This window comes from Hemicordylus capensis, chromosome 5 (genome assembly GCF_027244095.1).
Source record: "Hemicordylus capensis ecotype Gifberg chromosome 5, rHemCap1.1.pri, whole genome shotgun sequence".
NCBI classification, from domain to species: Eukaryota; Metazoa; Chordata; class Lepidosauria; order Squamata; family Cordylidae; genus Hemicordylus; species Hemicordylus capensis.
The window spans coordinates 226,099,465-226,127,178 of record NC_069661.1 but is presented as its reverse complement, the minus strand read 5'-3'; the positions used below and the strand labels follow the sequence as shown (position 1 = coordinate 226,127,178).

At 44.6% G+C, this 27,714-nt stretch overlaps 1 protein-coding gene across 7 annotated transcripts in view; it reads right to left on the bottom strand.

Moving 5' to 3' along the window:
- Window positions 1-27,714, bottom strand: part of NT5DC3 (5'-nucleotidase domain containing 3) — a 72,599-nt gene that overhangs the window by 39,391 nt on the left and 5,494 nt on the right. For 4 of the 7 annotated variants that reach the window (XM_053258344.1, XM_053258345.1, XM_053258347.1 and 1 more), the window contains exons 1-2: window positions 14,286-14,694; window positions 1,231-1,415 (exon numbers count right to left, since the gene is read on the bottom strand). In XM_053258344.1, coding sequence (XP_053114319.1) covers window positions 1,231-1,415; window positions 14,286-14,553 — 453 coding nt within the window. In that variant the 5' untranslated portion in view covers window positions 14,554-14,694. Of the gene's footprint in view, window positions 1-1,230; window positions 1,416-13,929; window positions 13,999-14,078; window positions 14,187-14,285; window positions 14,695-27,714 lie in introns of those variants that run through there. The other 3 variants (XM_053258349.1, XM_053258351.1, XM_053258350.1) reach the window with 3 other exon arrangements.

The following is a 27,714-nucleotide window of genomic DNA, read 5'->3' as shown; positions in this document are numbered from 1 at the left end:
AACGTACTTAATAAAAAACAAAAACAATTGCAAAAATTCTCTATATGCTGTGCTTTGACATCTTGTACTACTCTATACAGCCTCCAAGTGGGAGACCCAAGTTCAAACCCTAATTCAGGCATGAAACTCACTGGGTGACTCTGGGCCCAACTCTTAGCCTAACTTCTCTCTCACAAGGTTGTTGTGAGAACACACACACAATCATGTATACCACTTGACTACATGGAGGAGGAGTGGGATATAAGTAGTAAATGCCCCAACACAGAGCACACAGAAAAAACTCAAGTACAAAAATAAGATCTAGATTACCACTTCTCACACCCTCCATCCCATTGTTGGTTCTAAACTTTAGCACCAATATCTGAGAAAACTGTAATATACCTAATTATGTGTACGATCTAATTTCGTATTTACTACTGCAGATATATTTATAGATGTGTATATATAGTGACTGACCTTTGGGCTGAATGAAGCACTGGAAATATCTAGCACACTACCCTGGGAACTGGTGTAAACAGAAAATTGTTGCAGATTAAGCAGCACAGAGGGGTTAATATCTGCATAAGTGCAGTAGAGCAACTTTGACTACATGCTAGATAACAAACCTCTTATCAAGGAGCATACCTGTTTTTATCAAGCAAAAGCTTTTAAATCAGTGACCCAAAAAAAAAAAAAAAAAGGAGCTGTAGCGAAGTGGTAACCAAAATCCCAGCTTCTTTAGTCAACTTCTGGACAAGAAGCAGGGTGGGTAAAAATAAGCGTTAATAATAATAAAACATAGTTATATACTGCTTTTCAACAAAAGTGTTCTTAGAGCAGTTTGCACAGGAAATAAAAAATAAAAAAGAAATGGCTCTCTATCCCAAAAGGGCTCACAATCTAAAAAGAAACAAGGTAGACACCAGCCACAGTCACTGGAGAGATACTGTGCTGCAGTTGGATACAGACAGTTGCTCTCCCGCTGCTAAATATAACAGAGTCACTACTTTAAATCAGTTATAGCAAGGAAGAATACAATACTCATTTAAAAAAAAAAAAAAGAGGACGACATTTCAAGGCCACATGTCCATCTCTGCTCATAGACTTTCCTTGAAATTATGGATACTGCCATGAGAACCTTTTCACATACTTTTCCCTCAGGGACATTGTTCCATAGAGAAACTTTATGGGAACTGGTTCTAAGCACCATAAAGAGATTCCTGCCTATGTAAAACAGGACAGACACCTTACCCGATGTTCATTGATCAGAAGATCCCGGGCTGCATTAAAGATCAGCGTGTGCAAATGCTTGGAATAAAAGACCAACGTGTAGTCATAATCAAACCCATAGATTTCGATATCCGAGAGACTCATTTCATTGTTTGAGAAGATCGCATCTGGATTCAGCAAGTTACTCATGATTGAAGGGACTAAGTCTGCAAAATAGACGGGGGGGGGGGTGAAAGAAGAGAAGAATTGCAAATTTTACAAGAAGAAAAGTTTCCATACATCACGTACAGTCTAAAATAGGATGTACTGGCAAGGAGCAGAGCACAAAATGCTCTCAAGTTGTTAAGAGATAAACAAGTCTCAGCTGAGTCAGTACCAGGTTTGGAGATGGTACACACAGCTACAACAAATAGATATAATCAATACATGTGTTCAATTAATCTTGAACAAAAGGGAGGAAGCATCTGCCCTTTCACTGTTTTCTGCGTAGCCTCCATACTAACCTGGCAGGATACTTCTGAATACCAGCTAAGCAACAGCAGGTGAGAAGGTATGCCCTCACCTCCTGCTCAGAGGCTCCCTAGACGCATCTGGTGGGCCACTGTGTGAAACAGGATGCTGGACTGGATAGGCCTTGGCCTGATCCAGCAGGGCTGTTCTTATAGGAGGGCAAGTGACAGTATAAGAGCCAGTCATAAAACACAGAAGGGTGACAAAAAAGTTACCATTTAAACAGCTAGCTTATATGGGGGGGAAATTTTTTTTTCATATTAAAAAAAAGTGTTTGGGTTTTATGTTTAGAAAAGAAATGCGTATGGTTTTGAGACAATGGAATGGGAAATCCAGTCTCCACATAAGCAGGCTAAAGACAGTGTAATTAACTGTCACTAGGCTGAATTAAAGAGAAGGCTCCTCTGTCCTCCACTGGAACAGCCCCTTTCCTCCAAATTGTTTCTTTAAAGAGATCTGCAACAATCTAGGTCAACAATATCCTCGCCTAGGCTCTGAGAATTATTGCTTTGAAAATCCTTACCTAATTAGGCATACAGAAGAACATATTTTAAACAGTGCAAACCTAGAACTGAGTAACACTTCACAATCTGCAAAAACATGCACACCAGAGTCGCCGTGTTTTGAAACAGCCACAACTTAGCCCAGGAAAGTGATGCATCAGCCTCTCTTAGGCAAAGGAAGAACAAGATGTATGCTGCTAGCTACAGATGGAGCACAAAGCTGTAACAGAGAGCTTAACATACTTAACTAATCTTAAAGCGGCAACCACCGCTAAAGCGCAGCTGAATAATGCAGCTGGACAATATATGCACACAGTCCTGCTTAGACTGCTCATGTGGTAAAGATCCCCAACATTCAACTTCATATAAATTATGCTGAAATGCCATAAAAGTGGCAAGAAAATCAATTAATAAGGGGAAAATATAAAATATCAGAAAAAGGTTAACCATAGAGGCATTCTGTCTCTTTGGACCAACTGCCGACAGAATGAGGAACAGGGTGCTGGTGTTTGGTGTGTCACTTCTGAAAGCCACTTTATGAATGACAGTGAGCTGCTAGGAGAGGCATTTAAGTCAACATCTTAATAAACCCAGGCATTCCTATGGATCTCAAGCATGCTTGGAAGCCACACTCTCCAGCCATAAAAGAGCAAGTTTGGTCATATGTCAGTGCTACAATATTCTTCATTATCTGCAGTCCATTCCACTAATAAAAGTACATAGGAACAAAGGAAGCTGCCATATACTGAGTCAGACCATTGGTCTGTCGAGCTCAGTATTGTCTTCACAAACTGGCAGTGGCTTCTCCAAGGTTGCAGGCAGGGATCTCTCTCAGCCCTATCTTGGAGAAGCCAGGGAGGGAACTTGAAACCTTCTGCTCTTCTCAGAGTGGCTCCATCCGGAGGGGAATATCTTACAGTGCTCACACTTCTAGTCTCCCATTCATATGCAACCAGGGTGGACCCTGCTTAGCTAAGGGGACAAGTCATGCTTGCTACTACAAGACCAGCTCTCCTATAAGTAAATTAGCCTGAGCTGCTGCACTGTTCCATTCCATTTTTGCCCTTGACGCTAATAAAAGTGTAATATTGGTAATACTCCAGTGCTAAAATATTGTTCTCCAATGTTTCTAACACATCCCACTGGGCTTTCTCAAGTCCCCTTTAATGTTGCTTGTGACCCTTCCCAGGGGGTCTCAACTCACAGTTTGAGAATCCCTAGCTTAATCCTTTCCCAAAAGGCAGCTTCCTTGACTTGGGAGCTCTGCAGGTCTCATATTTCCATTCCTCTTAGCTCACCTGTTTTGCTTCAAAGTCTCTTAGTACAGGTATTCTGAACTTCATGCTCACCAAGTTAGCGATATGGTGGGTTCTTTTCTGCTCCCCAGATATTGTAACTGAATTACCAGCTTAATGTTGTAGGTGATTTTAGATATGAAACTCATCAATTAAATCCCAAGAGAGACTATATTGATCTGGGGAGAACTGCTCCTTGCTTAATCCAGCTGTAGTAGGTTCCCTCCCCTTCTCGGATTTTATAGGAAAGATGTCAAAGGGACTTGGAGAGAGGGTGAACTCGCACAGTCCTTGAGGGAGTACAGGGATTGTCCCTCTGGCCACAGAAAAGCTTTGTACAGGTCATTTAGGCAAAATAAAATGGCAGGTAACAGTCACTATCAAACTTTATTTTATACAATTAACATTTAAAGCATGCAAAACTGTGGTGAATAAGGAACAGTGACCTTCAGCTGCACAAATGTTTTCATGTTATACAAGGAGGAAGTTACTGTATTCAGTTTTCTTACTCTAGCATCCCAGGCTATTTTACCAACAAGAAGGAAATTCCAGTGGCATATTATCAAGGTTGCAGAATAGAAGTTAGGATTTCTTTTGAGAACCCAACTTTCTCCATCTCTCTCACTCGCACTCCATGCAAGAAGCTTATACAGAAGGGAGGTACATTTAATTTCAATTGTTTCACATAAGTGCCACAAAAAGTACTTTCTCCTGAATGCATTAAGACATCTTCCTTCTAATGCTGTTATAATTAAGTTTTTATTCTACTCCATTCAAAGGCAGTTATTGGAATGACTCAATTAACTGAAAACAAATTAAAGGGCTGCTGCCTAGAGAAACTGGCTTCCACATTAATTCACTGTTTTAAAGTATACTGTGGTGCATAATAGATGAGACAGATAAAAACAGAAGTTTTACCTGAAGATGAAATAATCAGTTTCAAAGATATGCAAAATAAAGGAAGACAACCCAAGACAAGCTTGCAACAATTTGAAAGTGGTTGTGACCTTGGAAGGAAAGTTGGAAAAAACTATATATCTAACACTTGGGCTTATCCTTAAAGAAAGATTAATCTTTATTTTAAAAAAAGAGTTATAAAGCAAGTGCTTTACAGATAGAATTATAGTGCTAAGATATGAATGTGTATAAATGTGAATGAAGATACAAAGATTCATTAAAAAACCAGAATTTCTGGATAAACGAATGTGTGTAATTTTAAAGTGAATATTTGAAGATGAAGGTTGCATGCTGGTCAAGAGTTATCAGTAGATCCTCCATACTGTCCTCTCATCACAACATCCTGTGTCACTCAATTTCATAGATTCCTCAGGTCAGGTCAGGTGCTCTGCAAAATATTCATGCCTTCCACTTGGTTCTTCCAAGTGATTGCTTTATTGTGCAAGGATTTGCTGTTATTCAACTACAGTAATGACCCAAACACCTTTCTCTAAAAGGTCCAGTACAGCAAGTTGGGGTTTCCAAACATTAACCTATAATATCTGGTTTCCCCAAGCTTATCTTCCCCACCCATTTCTTTTAGTGACTACATGTCACAGAAACCCAATGTGTAACAATTTTATTTTATGTAAATACATCTTTAGAAGCCAAGTTCTCCCCGGATGACTACTCAAGCATGAAGACAAGACTCTTAAAAAAGGGAAAGGGGGCAACCATGCAGACTACTTATTTCACAGGCCTTTATCTAGGAATTTAAAAACAAACTATTCTGCACATCTCCCTTTCTTTACAAACAAACAAAAAAGCAAACTTCCATATTTTGGATAAAGCAGGTTAATGGACAATACTGTACTCCTTTCAAGACTAAAATAAGAAGTTCTGGTAAGAACTAATCTGCCTACTTTCCTTTCACTTTAATTGATAATTACCATCTTCACAAGTTAGCCCACTTCTGCCTCAAACATTCAAGCATCCGCCATCCAAAATTGGGGTGCATGACATCACCAACTATGCCATTGAAGTGTCCCTACAGCTGTGACAAATTTGGTTCAAATAGATCCAGGCATTGCAAAGTTGATAGAGGGAGAGACACACACACAGACAGACACACACACAGACACACCCCAAAAACTGGATGATCTCATAAGTAGGTCAAAAACAGAACTTTGTCAAATGCACTTATAGCCTATAATGAATATTTGGAAGGACAGATGGGTGTAGTTTTCCAGGTCATGTGGTCAAGCCATTTGTCAGATGTTAAGAAGTGGGGAAGCATTCTGGTGTTAAGCTTGGCCCTGCTAACTCCACAGAAGCATCCACAGTTGCTTATTTAGGGAGGCACAGTACTAGCCTTCCTGAACAACGTTGTACCTTCTGGATCAGTAGCTTTCATCCAGGTCATAGGAACATAGGAAGCTGCCGTATACTGAGTCAGACCATTGGTCCATCTAGCTCAGTATTGTCTACACAGACTGGCAACGGCTTCTCCAAGGTTGCAGGCAGGACTCTCAGTCCTGTCTTGGAGATGCCAGGGAGGGAACTTGGAACCTAGATGCTCTTCCCAGAGTGGCTCCATCCCTTGAGGGGAATATCTTACAGTGCCTACATGTAGTCTCCCATTCATATGCAACCAGGGCAGACCCTGATTAGCTAAGGGGACAAGTCATGCTTGCTACCAGAAGACCAGCTCTGCTCCCTAGTCCATAGATGTAGAGTGCTTTTTCCAGAGAAAAAGAATCTGACCTCAATCCCCATTACTATATTCCTGAAGAAAGCACATGCTGCCAAGTAGTCACCAAGGTGGATACAGAGCATAAATTTATACCACTCATGAAAACAAGAATTACTAGAGATTATTCCTAGGATATTGTGTTCAAAACTGGATTGAGGGAAAGTGGGAAATGGTTTCTATACCCCAACAATGAAATGAACCCAAATAACTTCTAAGTCAGGGCTGCATGACTTCGAGTTCAACCCTCCAGATGTTGCTGGACTACAACTCCAATCATCTCCAGAGACAGTGACAAATGGTCAAGGATGATGGGACTACACATCCAATAACAGCCGGAGGGCTGAGAAGTTCTGCAGCTCTGTTCCAAGATAACCAAGACTGCTGGAAGTAACACCTTGCTATACATCTTATCTTAAGCAAACCTGGCTTCCCTTAATCTTAACTTTCAATCCAGGCAGCATTCCCTGGATCATCTTTTACCAGCAAGTCTACAGACTCCATTGAGCATGAAGAAGGTTGACTAACTACAGGGAAACATAAGAACAGCCCCGCTGGATCAGGCCCAAGGCCCATCTAGTCCAGCATCCTGTTTCACATAGGGGCCCACCGGATGCCGCTGGAAGCCACAGGCAGGAGTTGAGGGCATGCCCTCTCTCCTGCTGTTACTCCCCTGCAACTCCCCTGCAACTCAGAGGCATCCTGCCTTTGAGGCTGGAGGTAGTCTATAGCCCTCCAACTAGTAGCCGATGATAGACCTCTCCTCCATGAAGTTATCCAAACCCCTCTTAAAGCCATTCCGGTTGTCGGCTGTCACTACTTCTTGTGGCAGAGAATTCCACAAGTGGATTATGTGTTGTGTGAAAAAGTACTTCCGTTTGCTGGTCCTAGATTTCCTGGCAATCAATTTCATGGGATGACCCCTGGTTTCAGTGTTATGTGAGAGGGAGACGAATTTCTCTCTATCCACTTTCTCCACACCATGCATGATTTTATATAGACTTCTATCATGTCTCCCCACAGTTGTCTTTCTTCTAAACTAAATAGTCCCAGGTGTTGTAGCCTTGCCTCATAAGAAAGGTGCTCTAGGCCCCTGAATGTTACCAATGCATGAGTGACTTAGGTCAGGTCCTACTTCTCCAAGCAGGGTCACAGATGATGTACCAGCGTAGTTGGTAAAAGGCGCTCCTGCACACCGCCACCACCTGTGCCTCCAAGGACAACATTGGGTCCAGAAGCACCCACAAACTGTGGACTGTGTCTTTCAGAGGGAGTATGACCCTGTCCAAGAACAGATTTACCTCATTACTCAGATGATCAGTTCTACCAACTCAGAACACTTCTATCTTATCTGGATTAAGTTTCAGCTTGTTTGCCCCCATCCAGTCCAGAACGGCCTTCAAACCCTGGTTCAGAGCATCCACTGCCTCCCTGGTGTCTGCTGACTTAAAAGATAGGTAGAGCTGGGTGTCATCAGCATACTGATGGCACTGCAGCCCACACCCACGGATGACCTCTCCCAGGAGTTTCATGTAAATGTTAAACAGCATGGGGGACAGAATAGATCCCTGTGGCACCCCATAGGCGAAAGGCCAAGGGGTGGAGCAGGCATTCCCCAGCACCACCTTCTTAGTACAACCTTCCAGGTAGGAGCAGAGCCACCATATAACTGTGCCCCTAAGTCCCAACCCGGAGAGATGTCCCAGAAGGATACCATGGTCAATCATATCGAAAGCCGCTGAGAGGTCCACAAGAATCAACAGAGCCACACTCCCTCTGTCTATCTCCTGGTGTAGGTCATCCACCAGGGCGGCCAAGGCAGTTTCAGTACCATATGCAGGTTGGAAGCCAGACTAGAAAGGATCTAAGTAATCAGATTCATCCAGGACTGCCTGGAGCTGAGACGCCACAACGCTCTCTAACACCTTGCCCAAGAAGGGAAGGTTTGAAACTTGCTGAAAGTTATCAAAGTCATCTGAGTCCAATGAGGGCTTTTTAGGGAGGAGCCTAATGACTGCCTCCCTCAGGCAAGCAGGGGACCACCTCCTGCTCTAGAGAGGCATACACCGCCCCCACCAACCATGGACCCAGTCCCTCCCTAGAAGCCTTCACCAACTATGAAGGGCAAGGGTCGAGGATGCCCATGGTAGGCCTCAACCTTCCAAGCAGCCTGTCCACCTTCTCAGGCAACACAGTCTGAAAATCATCCAATATAACAAGACCAGATGGTGCATTGGCAAAATCCAGTTCCAGTTCTGCAAAAGTCTTAGCATCCAAGTCAGAATGGATATGAGCAATTTTATCTGCAAGATGTAAAGCAAATTGGTCACAGTGGGCTGCCGAGGGTTCCATTTGATGGTCTTTGGGGTCCTCACCTAAGAGGCCCTGAACCACTTTAAAAAGCTCCGCTGGACAACAATGAGCTGATGCGATGGTGGTGGAAAAGTAGGATTTCTTCGCTGCCATCACCACCATAGACTAGGCCCTAATATGGGCTCTAGCCTGTGTTTGGTCACATTCATTCTGAGTTTTCTACCAACGACGCTCAAGCCATCTACCAGCCTGCTTCATTGTCCGCAATTCACCAGTATACCAGGGAGTTGCTTGGGCTCAGTGGTTCAGGAGAGGATGACTAGGCGCAACCATGTCAATCTTCCAACCCATCTCCTCATACCAGAGGGAGACCAGGCATCAACAGGTTTGTCCACTCTCTCAGCAGGAAACTCCCCCAGAGCCATCATGAATCCATAAGGATCCATAAGCCTCCGGGCGAGGACCATCCTAACTGGTCCCCCAACCCTGCAGAGGTGTTGTGGGTCCACCCTCATTTCAATCTTCACCAGATAGTGGTCCGTCCATAATAACAGAATTGAGGCCTCCTGGTCTATCCACAGAGCACCACTGTCCACCATCGATGTATTTGCCTACATCTCCCATTTCTGGGCTTCTCCAAGAAGCCCACTACGGAAAACAGGATTATGGAACAAATTGATTAGTATGTCTGACCAAACAGTGGGGATTCTTAAAGTCTTGGAACATATTAAGAAATCCAATAACGCCAAGCGTCAAATGGGTAATTTTGATTTGGTCTGCGTACAGCCGATAATCAAAGTTATCCATCAGATTCTCAGCATTATCAGATTTATTACATAGGAAGTCACTTTATACGAAGTCAGATCATTGGTCCATCTAGTTCAATATTCTCCACACTGACTGGCCACAGCAATTCAAGGTCTCAGGCAGGAGTAATCCTCAGCCCTACCTGGAGATGCCAAGGAGTGAACCTGGGATCTTCTGCATGCAAAGCAGATTTCTACCACTGAGCTGGGACTCCATCCTCCAAGGGGAATATCTTACAGTACTCACATGTAGCCACCCATCCAAATGCAAACTAAGGCAGACCATGCTTAGCAAAGGGGGCAATTCATGCTTGCTACCACAAGACCAGCTCTCCTCCCCAACCTTAACTTGTTCCAAAGGTTCACTTTCCTTGGGGGTAGTATGAACAGCTTATTGTTTGACCAGTACAGGTCTCATTTAAGTAGAAAGCCCCATCAATAACCAGTTTCCACATGCCCAGAAGAGGCCTCAGATCCCAACATTTCTCTGCTCTTTTCAAGGTGATCCCCCTCCACCTCAGCTTGCTTCAAATATTCTTTTTTCACTGGGTTTCAATAACAGAAGCAGTTTTATTTAAAAGAGGGCTGAGTCACGTCCCAAGAACCTAATTTCATTTTTTAGTCTCATAGGCAACCAGACATGTCAAATCATTCTGCCCATGTTAATCTCCCTTTTCAGTCTGTATACAGGAGTTTTCATCCTTAACACTTTTCTAGCAGATTCTTCTAAATCTTCTGGGGATTTAAAGGCGATATCTAAAACAAAGCCTACAGGCAAGTTAGGGAATCAGGGAGGGGTTGCAGCAAACAGGGACAGAATTGGTGGTGATTGGTGGTTCCATTAAGAGACCATAATACAAAGAGACAACCATGATTGCACACTCATGAGTCACCACAGATCAACCACCCTAGAGAGTTTTCATCTCACACAGAAGGCATTTCAAAGGAGTCACACATTCAAATAATCAGGTGTTGATGTGTGAATTGGCCAGAGAGAAGACAGGAAGTTGCCCCCCCCAGTCAGATCACTGGTCAATCCAGCTCCCTGTTATTAATACCAACTGGCAGTGGCTCTCCAGAGTTCCAAGCATCCAGAGTCTTTTCTAACCCCATGTGGGTGCCAACTGTTGTTTGGGATTTTCTTCATGGAAAATAGTTGCTCTACTAGAGCTACAGCCCCCTGCCCAAGAATGGGCTATGGTATCTATTTGGCAGTTGTTTAGAGGAGAGAGAAGTAAATACACATGCAAATGATTAGAACTCATGCTCATTAGGGATGTTCATGGAAGCGCGGAGGGGCGGTTCGAAAGCAGTAGGTGTGCCGCTTTAAGAGCGGGGGGTGCACTTACCCCTCCCGCCGCTTCCCCCCCATTGGCGTCCTTCAGTAAGCCAGGTGATCGGGCTGGCAGCGTACCTCCCTGCAGTAACGTTGCCACCTCCGTTGGCCGGGACTGCAGGGAGGTACGCTGCCACACCAATCAGCTGGCTTACTGAAGGACGCCAGTGGAGGGAAAGCAGCGGGAGGGGTACATGCACCCTCACCCACTCTTAAAGCTCCACCCTTGCAGCGTTCAAACCGGTGGAACCGCCAGTTCTTAGAACCGGTTCGGAGGCCCATAGAGGACCTCCAAACCAGTTCCATGCACATCCCTAATGCTCTGAAGAAGCTGCCTTCTTCAGAGTCAGATCATTGGTCTGTCTAGCTCAGTACTCTGCAAGGATTCAGACAGGAGTCTCTCCCAGAGCTACCTGGAGATGCCAGGAAGCGAACCTGGGACCTTCTACATGCATGCAAGCATGCAGATGCTCTTTCACTGAGCCATGGCCCCATCACCCAACCAAATGCAAGCCAAGGCAGACATTACTTAGCAAAGGGGACAATTCATGGTTGCTGTAAGACCAGCTCTCCTCATTTCACTTTTCTAGTAAAATATAGGCTTATCTGCACTTTACTTAATCAGGTTTGGGGTTCTTTTGTTTTTAGCCAAGCCTACTCTCAAAGCACCACGCAAGCACTCATCTACCTCTGTAGAGTTGTAGCACTCTGTCCAGCAGCATCTACTGACTTCCCATGTTTCATTAGGAGGACTCACTCATGACAGGCCAAAGACAACAACTCTGTTGGCTAGGATATTAAAAAGGCTTCAGCCCAAATAACCTGTTTCTTGTCATTTCCTTCCAAGTGCACTTAGATTTCCTGATTCAGAGGATTAGCCTCAACAGTATTTGTCTGTTCTACCCAGTGTCTATGACACTCTTCATCCAAGACATGTAAGCATTCAACAGCCGGGGGAGGGTGGGCGAGACAGTACACCATGTTGTAACTTATGGGTTCTTGGTATTGCTTTGCCATTTTCTTGTTTCTATCAAGGATGTTTTTACAAGTCTTTGAAACAAGATAGAATTTCCCCACCTTTTCTATATAGGAATGTATTTGTGTGTTTTTTTCCATGTGCTGATTCAACCCAGTAACCCATAAGTTTCAAGGACCTCAATGCATGTTGACCTCATCAGACCTCAATGCAGAGGGCAACAGTGTTGGGTTCACAATGAATAGTACAATCAACAAGCAGAAAGGACTTGCAAAGCATTGCAGGGTACCTTATTTTAGGGCAGGGGTTCCCAGCCTTGGGTCCCCAGTTGTTGGACTAGAACACTCATCACCCTCAACCACAGTGATCAAAGGTCATTGCAGGAGGGGATGATGGGAGCTGTAGTCCCAACAATATCAGAGGACCTAAGGTTGGGAACTGCTGTTTGGGGGTTTATTCTTTCCAGACTTTTAGTTTTGAAAACATGTACCAAACCAGAAGCACAGGACAGTCCTACACAGAGACAAATGAGAACAAAAAGATGTCACAGAGAATGCCTATAGATGAACAGCTACTGGTAGCAGAAAAATATTTATTGAAGAATCCCATTGTGTTTCAAACAGATGCTCTTCGTCATGGAAAACATTCAAAGTCTAGAGGCGACTCTTATTTCAACTACACAAACACACCAAACCACCTTGTCAACATTTTGCTCAACAAGTTGAATTGTTACTACATATTCAGACAGGAAGTTATCAATTTTCTCTTAATAAGTTCATTACTGATCACTCTTATTTTAGATGTTGCCTTTCAGGGTTACTACAGACATAACATATCAGGAAACCCAAGTTTGCCACCAAGTCTACACTCAACAGAAGCTGCAAGGAATCCCACCTCCTTGGGAGTCTTGTTTCTAGGTTGCTGTCAAGAACATTTTGCTCTTTACAGCATACACCACACAAACACACTACTCTTTTTTTGCAACTTTATCCATTTCTAAGAAAATCAGAATTGCCACAAGTCATCCCTTTCTCATCTGTTTTCCACTCCCCATTACTTCTCACTCAAGTTGCTCCCAATTTAAGTTTATGTTTAACTAGGGATGTGCACATGAAACATGATTCGGACATCAAATCACAGCACTTCCCTTTAACACCGAGGGATTGCACATCACTTTTTACATGGAAAGAGCAGGTTCATACTTGCTCCTCCACCACTTCCTTAATCCCCTCCCCATCATTGCATGACGCCAGGCGCTCTCCCCCAGCATGACACTGGCATACACATGACCTCCACCAATTTTTAACAAAAACCAAGTCCCTCTTTTCTCCTGGATTTGCCTACAACCACACCCAATGGCCAAGCAGCAAGACAACCTCAGATACCTTAGGGGCCAAAATAGATGCTGCACATAAGATCTGTGATAAAATCCTTATTTAAAATTAAAAAAACATGTATGCTCTGATTTCTGCACAACTTTGACGCACAGCAGCAAACAATATTTAGCATTTGTATAGCGCACTTGGGTGTTCAGAACACTTCACATGTATTATCTTGTTATCCCTTCAACAATCTTGTAAGGTGGACTAATATCTCCATATTGCAGATGGGGGTTGAGGAGTGAGTTGCCTAAAGCCACCTAATGAATTCAGGATAGATGCAAGATTAGAACTAGTGAAATTTTTATTTGTAGCTCACTCTATTAGCCACTATGCTACACTAGTGCATATAAAGAAATAAAAACAAGTTAAGCATCTCCCAATAGGTTTCATTTTTTACACTTTAAAGCAATCATCAGAAGCTCCAATTTTATCAGAGCAGTGGCAAAGGGGAAAGAGAGGTGTTTTTTTTAACCCTTTCACCTTCCCTCTATTATTTGCCTATCCTAAATCACACACAGCTTTGGAACAATTAGATCCAGCAAGAGCAAGGAAATAAAGGGTGGGGTGCTAAGTGGAAGAGCAAGACATCAGGAAGTCTCTTCTTGTCCTTAGAACCTATTCAGACAACCATGGTGTGTGACAACTGGGAGCGGAGGGGGCGAGGGGTAGCAAATTTGCTCCCAATACAGTTTCTGCTTTTAGCACACCACAAACGTCAGAATTCCAAGCACAACACAGGCTCACCCCCAAACTGGGAGCCCGCATGCAGCAAGTTGTTTGACACTAGCATGTCTTACTGTTCGTTTCCCCACACTTGTATTGCACGTTCACCAGGCTGCTCAAGCAGCCTGCAGAAGAATAGCCCACTTTGTCCTCACACTCTGCAGAGGGATTAGGCTACAAAAATAGGTACCCAGAGAAGGGGCACGCAGGAACTGGAACCCAGGGCGCCTCGGAACCTCAACGCTGCCTCCAATACACCTTCTCGGCTCCCGGCACCTCTAGTCTCACCCCGGGAGGAAGCGTCTAGAAAGAAGTTTTAGGAGAGATAAGCCCAGGTACCTCGAAGGGGTCATCTCTTAAGGGCAGCGGGTGCTTCTCTCGCGCGCCTCCCACCAGCTGCGCCTGGGAGCCAAAATGAGCCACAGGCGACCTTGGCCAGCAGCCGGCACGTGCGTCGCGCTGCCACGAGGGCGAGCGGCAGGGCGCGCGCGCGCCCTGGCTCAGAGCTCCCCGGAGAGAAGCGCACCCCCAGCCCCGCGGGCTCACCTTTAGTCACTTTTTTGGCCTCGTTGTAGCGCTTCCACAAGTAGTTCTTCAGATCGGGGGGCGGAGCGGCGGCGGAGGGCTGCTGCTGCTGCGGGGCCGCCGTGCAAAAGGGATTTGCCTTTAAGCTGCCACCGTTGCTGCTGCTGCAGCAGCAGCAGAGCCCGGCGGAGGAAGAAGCCGATGCAGGAGCCGCAGCAGCCCGCGCTGCACCCGCCTTCGCCGCTGTCCCCAACAGGACCCTCACAGAGGCAGCGACCGCAGCTGCCATGACCGGCGCAGTAGTCTCTGCTGGCCTCCCAGGTTTTCCTTTCAGCAGCGACGGCGCCCAGGAATGAACGCGCTGCCAGCCCCTTTGGCACCCTTCGTTCTTCTGCTGCACGGTTGCAAGAGCCGCCGGCTGAAGTCACTTCCTCAAGCCACTCCCTCCTGCTGTGTCTGGGAGGGGCTCAAGGGGCAGGACCGAGAGCGTGTCTGCACAGAAGCCCCGCCCCTTCTCCTCCCCCGCGCAAAAGGGCACACTCAAGGATACGCTGCCTGAGTCGGTACCTGCGTTTGCCCCTTTCCCCTCTTCTCTCCCGAGCCCCATTTAGCGTGCGTCTCTCAGATTGTGTGCCACAGTTTTGACCTGTCAACACACTGCTTGGGGTGCATTGGCAGACTGCGAGTTGGGTGAGGCACACCTGTGCGCATTTTCTTGGACGTACCCTATGGACTATACAGAGGCGCTTACTTCTGAGTAAATATGCATAAGCTAAGCTTGCAGGCTACTTTGCACTGGAAGGTGCTGTTCAGGGAGGCTTCTCACTGTCTAGCCAGAAAGTGAGGAAGACCGTTTTGCTGGCTAATTTTTTTCCTCCTGACCAGAAATTTTTTCAGGACCAGCCTGAAAAAGGGATCCCTCAGCAAACTGCTCTGCATTGGTTCCCTCCTACCTGGGTGTGCAGAGGTGCATGAGGTAATTTTGGAACCTGGACTTAAAGGCTTTTGGAGGGCCCCTTTCCACTGCAAATTAAGCATCATCCTATTCCGCAGGGCAACCACACCACCAGGGACAGACTAAAAAGGATTGGGGGGGGCAGGGGCTGTGGAGGCCTTGGACTTTGACCCCAAAGTCCAGGGGTAAGAGCGCCTCTGTGGATGTGTGGGACCCAAGAAAGTTGCTCTGCCACCACAGAGGTGGTCTCAGGTGTCAGAAGTTGGCCCTCAGTGTGTCTTCAGTGCCTTTTTGAAAGTTGCCAAAGATGAAGAGGCTCTTATTTCAACAGGGAGTGCATTCCAAAGCCAATGTTGTGCCCCTAATTGTTAATGAGGCTTATTATTGTTTTATTGTACTTTAAATGGGGTTCATGCTACACTGCAGGCCAGGCGGGTTCAAAACGTAGCTTATATATTTTAATATAATTACAGGAAAATTGATTGGCAATGCTACTGCAACCCTGCCTAACAATAAACTCCTTGAATACTTCTGAGTAAAACAGGCAACTACCTTGTACACTTTCCTAGAATTCTGGTTTGGAGCATGAAAAACATGCTTCCAGTTTCCCCTGATTAACCACATTACTGCAGTCCTCAGTGTGATGTTATTTGCAATCATTAAGCAGTTTTCATCTGAAAAGTCCTTTTACATTTTTTATGATGGTGTTGACCCTCACAGCAGCTCTGTAAGGAGGGCCACTCTTGTTCCAGGTGTCTTCAGGGCACTGAAGCCAAGCGATAGCTTGCCAAAGGCCACACACCATGAGGGCTGCTCCATACAGCACAACAAAAATTGTTGCAGAAAACTCTAGTCCCACAGTCATAAGAACATAGGAAGAGCCCTGCTGGATAAGGCCCAAGGCCTATCTAGTCCAGCATCCTGTTTCACACAGTGGCCCACCAGATGCCTCTGAAAAACCCACAGGCAAGAGGTGATGGGGCATACTCTCTCTCTTGCTGTTGCTCCCCTGCAACTGATATTGAGTTGAGGCTGGAGGTGGCCCACAGCCACCAGACTAGTAGCCATTGATAGACCTGTCCTCCATGAATTTGTCTAAGCCCCTTTTAAATCCATCCAAGCTGGTGGCCATCACCACATCCCATGGCAAAGAATTCCACAGATTAATTATACACTGTGAAAAAAAGTACTTCCTCTTGTCGGTCCTAAATTTCCTGATCAGTTTAATGGGGGGACCCCTGGTTCTAGTGTTCTGAGAGAGGGAGAAAAATGTCTGTCTACACACCATGAATAATTTTACTCACCTCAATCATGTCACCCCTTAGACGCCTCTTTTCCAAGGTAAACAGCCCCAGATGCTGTAGCCTAGCCTCATAAGGAAGGTGCTCCAGGCTCCTGATCATCTTGGTTGCCCTCTTCTGGACCTTTTCCAGTTCCACAATATCCTTCTTAAGATACAGGAGGAGAGCTGGTCTTGTGGTAGCAAACATGACTTGTCCCCTTAGCTAAGCAAGGTCTGCCTTGGTTGCATATGAATGGGAGACCTGATGTGTGAACACAGTAAGATATTCCCCCTAGGGGATGGAGCTGCTCTGAGAAGAGCATCTAGGTTCCAAGTTCCCTCCCTGGCATCTCCAAGATAGGGCTGAGAGAGATTCCTTCCTGCAAACTTGGGGAAACTGCTGCCAGTCTGTGTAGACAATACTGAGCTAGATGGAGCAATGTCTGACTCAGTATATGACAGCTTCCTATGTTCCAGTGACCAAAGCTGTACGCAGTACTCCAATGTGGCTGCACCATAGATTTGTATAAGGGCATTATAATATTAGCATTTTTATTCTTAATCGTGGTCCATCCACCCAGACATAAGATCTAGTGCAGTGAGGACTCACTTCTGAGTAAATACGCATAGAATCAGGCTGCAGATAGCCATCAACTTCACCTGAATTCAAAGGGACTTCAGAGTGCTTTTAGAACTGGGTCTTAAAATCAGAAGTTTTTCTCGACTATGTAGATGTGCAGGTCCATCCCCAACACTTTTGCCAATCTGGCTGCACTACATGAGCCAAGAGGTGTACCTCAGGAGTCCTTGCAGAGCATGCTGGGACATTTCACATCACAAGCTCTTATATAGTGCACCTACTACTAGAGCTGCTGTACAATCATCCAGCTGACACACACAAACATTGTTACAGTAGCAGCAAAAAAAGAGTTGCAGTATTTCCATAACAGCTGAAATTTGTCCACAGAGGTTAGCCCAAGACACACCAGCAATGATTATACATCTACCATTACAACATTTTTACAGGACCCCTCCAGGGTCTTCCTCAGTCAGGCTACTAGTAGGGTGGCTATAGGCCTTTCCAGCCTCAGAAGAAAGATGCAACAGCAGGAGAGAGAGTATACCCCCACCATCTCTTGCCTATGGGCTTCTCAGAGGCATCTGGTGGGCCACTGTGTGGAACAGGATACTGGGCTAGATGGGCCTTGGGCCTGATCCAGCAGGGCTGTTCTTATGAGTCTAGACCATATCTTAACTATTTTTAAAAGCAAGGGCCCCTTTAGCCACCCGACCCCACCCCCCACCCCCCAAAAAGAACTTAAATGTGAGAGCCATTTCCCACTTTGCTGGCCTCCATGCAGTGCCGTGCTTTTCCCAGTGCCAGTGGTTCTCCTTTAAGGGAAACTAAGCCTGTTCAAGTCCCAGCACCATCCTGGAAGGCATGCACACATAGTGCTGGGAAGCATAATCCTTCCCAGCACTTTCCTCATAGAACTCTGTGAGTAACACTTCTCAGTGGAACATAGGAAGCTGCCTTATACCATTGGTCCATCTAGCTCAGTATTGCCTACCCAGACTGGCAACGGCTTCTCCAAGGTTACGGGCAGAAGTCTATCTCAGCCCTGTCTTGGAGTTGTCAGGGAGGGAACTTGGAGCCTTCTGCATACAGATACTCTTCCCAGAGTGGCCCCATCCCTTAAGGGAAATATCTTAGTGCTCACATGTAGCCTCCTATTCAAATGCATTGCAAACCAGGGTGGATCCTGTTTAGCAAAGGGGACAATTCATGCTTGCTACCACAAGACCAGCTCTCCTCCCATGGGTGCTCTATATGCACCTTCCAAGATAGCACTGGAGCTTGACAGGGCCCCGTTTCCCTTGAAAAAGCGCCACCAGCGGGCAACGTTCAGCACTGTATGGTGGAAATGGTCACCTTCACACAGTGCCACATATTCAGGGAGCTGCACTCGGGATTGATGGGAGGTGTCGCTGCCTTGTGGGCCTTGCAGTGAAGAACACTGATCTGAAGTCATTATGTAAAGCATGTTATCATACAAGCAGGCCAAGCCGCAGATGAGCAGAATGCAAGTGGATGGAAGTTCCATCTGTACATGCATGAACACACTTGGATTTCATAAGGAAATTTGAAATTGGGGCCAGGAAGGTATTTAGGTATGGGATTATCCACATGTCATAGAATAGAGGGGTGTGAAAGTTCCTCTTCATACACCAACAATCTTCAGATGCAAAAACAAACAAACAAACAAAAACTTTTGGTAACAGCCAGGAATGCATCTAAAATTAAATACCCTCAACTTTTTTCATTTCTAATAGTTTACACAGGATGACATCCATATTACTTAGGCTCACCTCCTTTAAATCTATCTAGCCCTATGGGATCAGACTGATTCAAATGAGACATTCCAATTCTCAGTATCTGTTTGTCCAATTTATCTTATTTTTTGTATCTTAAAAAAAAAATCAGTAGAACAAAGCGTGGGAAGTAAAGGACCATAACGCAGACAATCTCTCTCTTTCACTGCTAAAAGGCTTCCTGTGGTGCCATGTACCAGCTGGAGCCTATTCTAGGAACACAAAATACCATGCCAACAATTGGCAGGTTCCAAGGAAGGCTTCTAAGCATACTCACATCAGATGATTAAACTAAGCAAGTCTAATGCCATATCTGGCCCCAATCCTGTAGTTCATTATACATATATATAATAATTGTTATAAATAGTCATACTCTGCTCTTTGGTTCTGTAAAGAGGCTTACAGCACTTTTAAGTGCTATAAACAGTAAAAAATCATAAACAATATTAAAACATCAAAACATTAGAACAAGAATAATGATAAAAGAGCTAGATTTCTATAGAACCAGTTATTGTAAAGTACATCTGGGCAATAATGTTTTTAGCTTGTGCCTGAAAATGGAGGAAGAAGGGGACAGAATAAACTCACACAGCAGGGCATTTCATAAGCTGGCATTGCTACCAAGAAGGCCCCACCTTTCATACTCACCAACCATACCTCAGATGGTGACAGGGCAGAAAGCAGAGCCTTTTTCCAAGGACCAAAGAGTGCAGGCAGAAGCACATGGGCAGAGGTGATCCTTCAGCATAGGGTGTCAGGAGCAACAGGGCTCAACAGCATAGGGTGTCAGGGCTCAACAGGGCTTCTTCCTGCCGATGGAGGCAAAGGGCCTTGCCTGACTGCCCTCTCTTGCACTGCAGCAGCACCCATATAATGGCTGGAACTACAACTGCAGCTCTTCCACTCAGGTGACCTTAGGAAGCCACAGGGCTTGGTTCCTCAGTCAGAACAGCGTCACTTGACTGAGCAACAGTACAATGCAGTGCAACCTTGTAAACTGGTATAGCATTTGACCACTGCCTGGTCTTGTGGTAGCAAGCATGAATTGTCCCATTTGCTAAGCAGGGTCTGCCCTGGTTTGCATTTGAATGGGAGACTACATGTGTGAGCACCATACGATATTAAAGGTTGAAACTGAATAAAATTGATTGATTGAAATTGATAAATTAAAGGTTGAAATTGATTGCTGGGAAATCTAGGACCAACAAACGGAAGTACTTTTTCACACAACGCATAATCCACTTGTGGAATTCTCTGCCACATGATGTGGTGACAGCCAACAACCTGGATGGCTTTGAGAAGGGTTTGGATAACTTCATGGAGGAGAAGTCAATCATCGGCTACTAGTTGAAGGGCCACCTCCAGCCTCAAAGGCAGGATGCCTCTGAGTACCAGTTGCAGGGGAGTAACAGCAGGAGAGAGGGCATGCCCTCAACTTCTGCCTGAGTAGGCTCCCAGTGGCATCTGGTGGGCCACTGTGCGAAACAGGCTGCTGGACTAAATAGGCCTTGGGCCTGATCCAGCAGGACTGTTCTTATATTCACCTGCCTGCTTGCATGCAGAAGGTTCCAAGTTCCCTCCCTGGCATCTCCAAGATAGGGAGAGAGAGACTCCTGCCTGAGAAACCGCTGCCATTCTGTGTAGACCAGGACTGCTCAACTTCGGCCCTCCTGCGGGTGCTGGCCTACAATTTCTGTAATTCCTGGCTATTGGCCACAGTGGCTAGGGATTATGGGAGTTGTAATTCAAAAACAGCTGGGGGGCCTAAATTGAGCAGGCCTGGTGTGGACAATACTGAGTTAGATGGACCAATGGTCTGACTTGGGAACATGGGAAGCTGCTTTATACCAAGTCTTCTGCCTCTGGCCTTTTTGATCTACTGGATCTGGCATTCAGCCCCAGCCTGCATTGACCACATCTGTTACCTCTGGCCCCTTTGACCCTCACTGGCCTGCTCTGAATCAAGCAGACCCAGGCCAAGGCCTGACATTCAGATATACAGATTTCAGACTGTTTAAGGCTTTAATTAAAGGTTAAAATCAGCACTGGAAACAATTTGCAAGTCCACGCAGTTGGAACAATATAATGAGACTCTGATCAGCAGTCTGGCTCCTGTATTTTATACTACCTAAGGTTTTGGGAGAGTCTTCAAGGCAGCCCCATGTACAGCATGATACAGTAGTCTATCCTGGAAAAAACCAAGGCACGTATGACTGTGGCTGTACTGTCAGTAGAGCTTTTATACCATATATGCTAATGTACCTGCGGAATGCTTTGTTACAGTCATCAAGAGTATGAGGGCCTCTGTGTACATATTATACAGAGTTCTGTGTAGATTTCCTCTGCCCTTTTTTGTTAAATTAACAATAACTGCTGAGGGATGCAATTGTGCAAATGGCAGGTGGGGAAGGGGTACTTATCCCTGTCTGGCTTTTCATCCCAAAATCATCCATCTCAAACCAATTTTCTTTCCATAGGGGAAAAGGTAAAGGGTCTGAGTTTAGTGGAAATGGCTAAGAGCAGAATGAGGTATTGGCAGCAAATATGAGATTCCCAACACCATCTTTACTGTCAATATTCAACAAGTCTGGTGAAATCTGCTTAACCCTTCCCCTACCCAGCCCGTTGCTTTCGTTTGCAATGACATCCTCTGCCCTTTTCCCCTCGACTTGTCCAGGAAACACATGCAAAACAAACTGTACTGCTTCATATCCATAGACAGTTCCAGTGGCGTAGCAAGAGGCCTGTTTGAAAGAGTTGAGCATAGGCCTCACCAGATATTTTCCCCATAGGGATCAATGGGAAACTCAACAAGATTAATAACTCTGAGAATTCTCTCTCTCCAATTTAGAACTCCCAGGATATAACTGGTATAAAAAAGTCCTAGTGTTGTATGGATAGGTGGCCACCAGGTATCTCTCTCCCCAGGGCTGAAGGATCACTTTGCCCCCACCTCTTCAGGTGGCAATTATTACATCACTGGTGGTTTCTCTATTATGAATGATGTACTCATTGTCTCCTTGGCGATGGCTAAAGCTCCATTTCCAAGCTTTAGCCATCAAGGTGCGGAGCATGCAGGAGAGAAAGCAGCATCTCACAGAGGTAGCTTGGTTCTCATTCTCCTCCTCCTCCTCTCCCAAAAATAGATAGTATAATCATGGCAAAGCCGTTGTGCTGCTTTTAATATACAAAGTGGTAAGGCTACCAGGTAAGAAGTATCTTTCTGTTCTAGGACAGCCATTTATAATGGCTAGAAGCAGTTTAAATTTTGAAGCCAAGCAATCCAGCAGATGAAGAGAGTATTTCAGCATCTCTAAATGCCAAAATCTTTAGCTTCCTTTTTTTTTTTTTTTTGCTCTGTAAATAACCTTTGCCAATGCTTAATTCTAGAGACAGTAGGGGGAAAGATACTATGTTGCCTGGAGAAGAATATTCACCCTGGTAATAGACCAACATGACCAGGAAACTACAGACAAATGGATAACAATAAGACAGCCTGGCTACTAGGTTTCTTTTGTGTTTCACTGGTGCTTTCAAACCAATCACAAAAGACTTTTATCATGATTAAACATTGATCACATCATTTTGAGTGCTAATTTGCATAATAAAAGGTCATTTTCTAGTTTATAAGAAACTGCAATCTGTTCTCACAAGGATAGATAGATAGATAGATAGATAGATAGATAGATAGATAGATAGGCAGGCAGGCAGGCAGGCAGGCTTAGGTGATCCAGTAGGTGACTTACTTCCTTGAGGTAAGGAAGCTCAAAATTATCGCTTTGCTTCAGAGCATGTGAAACATCACCAACATGGAAATAAGACTCTTCAGAAACGTCATTTATTGCTATTCCTGCTAAAGGAAGGAGTGTTTGGTTCCATTTCTAGCCCACCGGCCTTTTCAGACCAATCACTGAAGACTATGTGTGCAGACTTGCAAGAATATTGGTTGATTTTTAATCAAGTTTTAAAAAAGTTTCTAAAACTGTTTAAAAAGTATAATATGCCGTGTCCATTTCTTGAGATTAACAACCTCAGAATAGTAGTACATATGCTAGTAACCTCCAGACTTGACTACTGCAATGCGCTCTGTGTGGAGCTGTCTTTGTACACTGTCCAGAAACTGCAGTTGGTCTCTGGGTCATGTTTTACGAGTCATACAGGTAAAACTCGAAAAATTAGAATATCGTGCAAAAGTTCATTAATTTCAGTAATGCAAATAAAAAGGTGAAACTGATATATGAGATAGACGCATTACATGCAAAGCGAGATAATAAAACACTTCCTCTCTGTTAGAGCTGTGCTGGCAACCAGTTTACATTGTCCATTGTTCTTCTGTTACACAAAGTACGTGGTTCTGGGACATTGTGCAAGCAGTTAGAAAGTATTTAGAACACCCAGTTTGTGGTATGATCAACACAGAAGCGGCATAGCAAACGGAAAAATAAACAATAGCCTATGCATCTGTAACTCCATCCCTCTAGCAAGAGTGAATAAGATTATTTTTATGTGCCCCTATACTTGCACAATATCATTAATCACCATCTTGGACCAGCACAACCAGAGAATAAAAATGCTACCCCAATACTTGGAACAGCACAACTGAGACAAGCAAAGACTTGTATTATCTTAGTCATGTGGCACTTCTAATATGCATTATAAATGTGCTTATGTACGTGGTGCAACATAAGCAAAGGACAGGTCCCTACCCCAATGAGGTTACAACCTAAGTTTCAGCTACCAGACAAGAGAAGGTTATATAGCACAGAAATAGATACAGAAGAAACAGAGTGGCCAAGATGGGAGAGTGGTCACTTTAGGAAGAGTTGCATATCACAAAGTAGATCTGCTGGAAGGAACCTCACAGAAGGTTCAGAAAATGACTCCAAGGCTAATACAGAGGCCAATCTGCCCCCCGTCAACCTGTTATTAGATTTGTCTATCTGCCGACTACCCCTTCTCTGATAGAACTCTCCACCCCAGCAGCTGGGAGGTAATACCAGCAAGAGAGCTGCCAGTTGGCTGAATGCACCTCAGGAGCCCAGAGCCTCTCTCTGAGGAGCCTATGTGAGGTAGCTGCCTTGTAGGAGTGTCTGCTGCTTGCTCCAGTTATCCTGGTTGACATGCAGACTTAATTGCTCCTAATAAATCCTAATGAACATAAGCAGTCCTTTGGAGTAATTCCTAAGTAGTATTATTGAATCATTCCATCTGGATATCAGCTGCTGTGCTTGTATATTTGAAGCAAATATTACAAAGACACTTTAAGCCTCCATGGCTTTCTCATCCGATGGAAACCAAATCCAAGTAGCACTGCCCCTGCAACTTCCCACTGCCTGGGGAAGCGCATCACACAGTATGGTAGCATATTTTATTTATTTCATATACCTCCCAACTCCAAAGGCTCTAGGCAGCATATCATTGTATGTCTTCAGCAACCAGTGATTTGTGATGTAGTGCTCTATAGTCAGTGCAGTCCTGTGGCTGTCCAGGCATTTCATCATGATCATCACAGTCTAATAGACAGGCCATGTGCAAGAGTGCATAGGATCTTCCAGCAGGAGTGGGTTGTTCAATGATCTCTGTTGTCCTCCACTCCCCTCTGTCCTTTATTCCTCTAGATGGGATAAAGATATAAAGCAAAACGGAGTGTCCCACTCCTCTCCTGACTCCCAGTTAATGGCCTTGCCTAAAGCAAACTGCTTTGAGATCCTGAAGACCCCTGGGGCTGAGAGAAGCAGACAAAGAGAGGAGTTGGTTTTTCCTACCTGCTCACAAGCTTTCTGTTTCATAGTACCTGTTCTGAACAGTACCCCTGATCTCTTAATGACAAAACAGAAATCAAACAAGCTCTATGACTGCCACCACCTGGACAAGCCATTAATCACAGTTCCAGGATCTTTGTATCATTCTACCCAGCAGTCCTCAAACAAAACAAAACAAACAAGGAGACCCTTAATAACTCCGCCCCATGTCCTCGTATCTCACAACAATAGTATTGTGGAGGGGACTATGATGCCAAGTTCATGGAGCGACTTTAATAAATTTATCTATCTCTCAAAACACAACCCCACCACAGCACATGATCTGAAGTCTTCTCCAAAGAACACACAGAGCAAGAAGATGCATCTCACACTTTCCCTATACAGTAGAGAGGACACAAAGCACAACCAGCACCCTGAATAAGGCCACTTCAGTTGCTTGCCTTGTCTACCTAAAGGCCCTGAATCCATATTATTCAGGCAAATCCCAGACATTCTCAGTCTCACTGTCCCATTTCAGCAGAGTTGGCCCACATTGGAGATGGACTTTCAGTGCATTGAGCTTTTGCATCAGCTATCCTAATATCCACTAGGGCAGGGTTTCTCAACGTGTGGGTCCCCAGATGTTATTGGACTTCAGTTCCCATAATCCCCAGCCCCAGTGGCCTTTGGTTGGGAATTATGGGAGTTGAAGTCCAATTACATCTGGGGACCCACACGTTGAGAATCCCTGCACTAGGGGCACTGGGAGTAGAGATAGTAAAGGTCTCCCGAACTGTTCTACCTGTCTCTACTCTATGGCCGCTGATATGACTCTACAGGTATTTCCTGTGCTGAGTCAGAATCCCTTCCTTTCCTCTAAAAGAGCAGATGGAAACATCTCTCTTCCTCCCTAAAGGTAAAGTTTGCTTTCAAGTCGATGTCGACTCCTGGTGACCACAGAGCCATATGGTTAGAATACAGGAGGGGTTTGCCATTGCCATCTCCCATGCAGTATGAGATGATGCCTTTCAGCATCTTCCTATATTGCTGCTGCTCGATAGAGGGGTTTCCCATAGTCTGGGAAACATACCAGCAGGAATTCGAACTGGCAACCTCTGGCTTAGTAGTCAAGCCATTTCCCCGCTGCACCATTAGGTGTCAGAAACTTCTCTCTCCCTACCTATCCATTATGTAGTTCTACAGACTAGGGTTAGGTCTTTCCTATCCAAAGTGTACTTCATCAATAAATCTACTTAGTATTTTATTCTACAAGAATCTCCATGTGTCTTCTCTAAATAGCTGCAACAGCTAAACTCTGCAACTACTCTGTAACTGGAGTGGATAGCTTCTTTAGTGCTCTGCTTATTAACTAGGGGATAAAAATTATAACCTCCAACAACAAAGCACAACCAGCACCCTGAATAAGGGCACTTCAGTTGCTTGCCTTGTCGACTTAAAGTCCCAGAATCCCCATTATTCAGGCAAATCCCAGACATTCTTAGTCTCACTGTCCCATTTCAGTAGAGTTGGTCTATCCATGAGACAAATTAAGGCAAGTGCTTCAGGCAGCAGATTATCGGGTTAGTATGAGCTACCCACCCCTGCCACTATCCTTATTCCTCTTCCTCCCACACTCACATATGAAAAGGAGGATGGGACAGAGAGGAGGGCAGCAGGGAGATGCTCTAGCCCAACTTGTGGTACTCCAGATGTTGCTGAACTACAACTTCCATCTTTCCCAGTGACAATTTATTTGGCTGGAGATGGTGAGAGTTGTAGTTCAGCAACATCTGGAGTACCACAATTTGGAACCCCTGCTCTAACCCACCACTCTCTTCTCCCCACTTCCTCTCCTACTCTGCCTTCTACCTCCTTTTCAGATCCTGCACACAATCACAGCCAAGTTGGTAACCTGGAGGTTCCCAACTAGTGTGCACTCCTGGCAAGAGTGTCGTGTGAAGTCACTAACCACTGACTCCTATGCCATGTTGCCTCCTAATTTCTGTCCAATTTCTGCAACCAAAATTTGAGGTTGGATAAAGGCAGGAAACCCTCAATAGCATGTGGAGGAACCAGTGGTTGGCAGCTTCACGCGGCATACCCACTGAAAGCACATCCTGTTACCAACTTGGCAGTGATCATGTGAAGGCACCCAATCACAGACAAGTCAGTTACCGACTTTGCAAGTAGGTTCTGTGTTATGTGTGAACCTGCCCAATATTTCTCCTTGCCTATTTTATCTTCAAAATCATTGTTTCTGCTGCTGTGGCTTCTTATCGTAGTTACCTTGCCGATTTGTTTTCTGATCAAATCACTGGTGGTTGTTTTTTAAAAAAATGCATTTCAGTGTTTTATATTGCTTCTGCAATTATTTTTAGCTGCCCTTGGTATCTTTTGTGAGAAAAGCAGAGCATAAATCTATACATAAATAAATAAAATGCAATTATTTCTTTTCAAAATTTTGCAGGTGTGTTATTAAACCAAGATAACATTGGTAAAGAACTTTAAATATTATTTTGCATATTTTCCAAATAACTGTATAGATAAGGAGAAAAATATAAATAATAACAATAAGCTGTTACAAATTTGTTTTTCTCTGAGCAAAAGTATTCCACTAGGGTGTGCTACAACCCAGTGAACACTACAGAGCTACTAAATGGCATATTCTCCTATCCCAGTGGAAAAAACAGCTATTAGCTTTTCCTGAAAGATACATTGCTTGCTCTAAATTAACCTCCATATAAGTCCACAGGATACACATTAAATATGAGTTGTCACAGGACTGGCTTCACCATCTATTTGCTATAATTAAAACTGTTTCTCTTCTGCCAGTCCTTGTAACACAGTATCTAGCATTTGGCAAAGTTTTTCTTTTTTAATTGAAGACAAGTTTCCAGCTCTTTTAATTGTAGAAAATAGCAAAGAGCCTCACTGATACACAGCCAGAGCCAAAACAGATGAGGCAGGGGATCTGTGAGTAGGTCCATTTAAAACAAAACACCAAAAAGGTAAAAGTGGCCATGGAATTCCCAAATTCTATTGCAGGATGTTAATCTTCTCCCTGTGCTACCCTGACTGAAATTGTCCATTCCCCTGGAC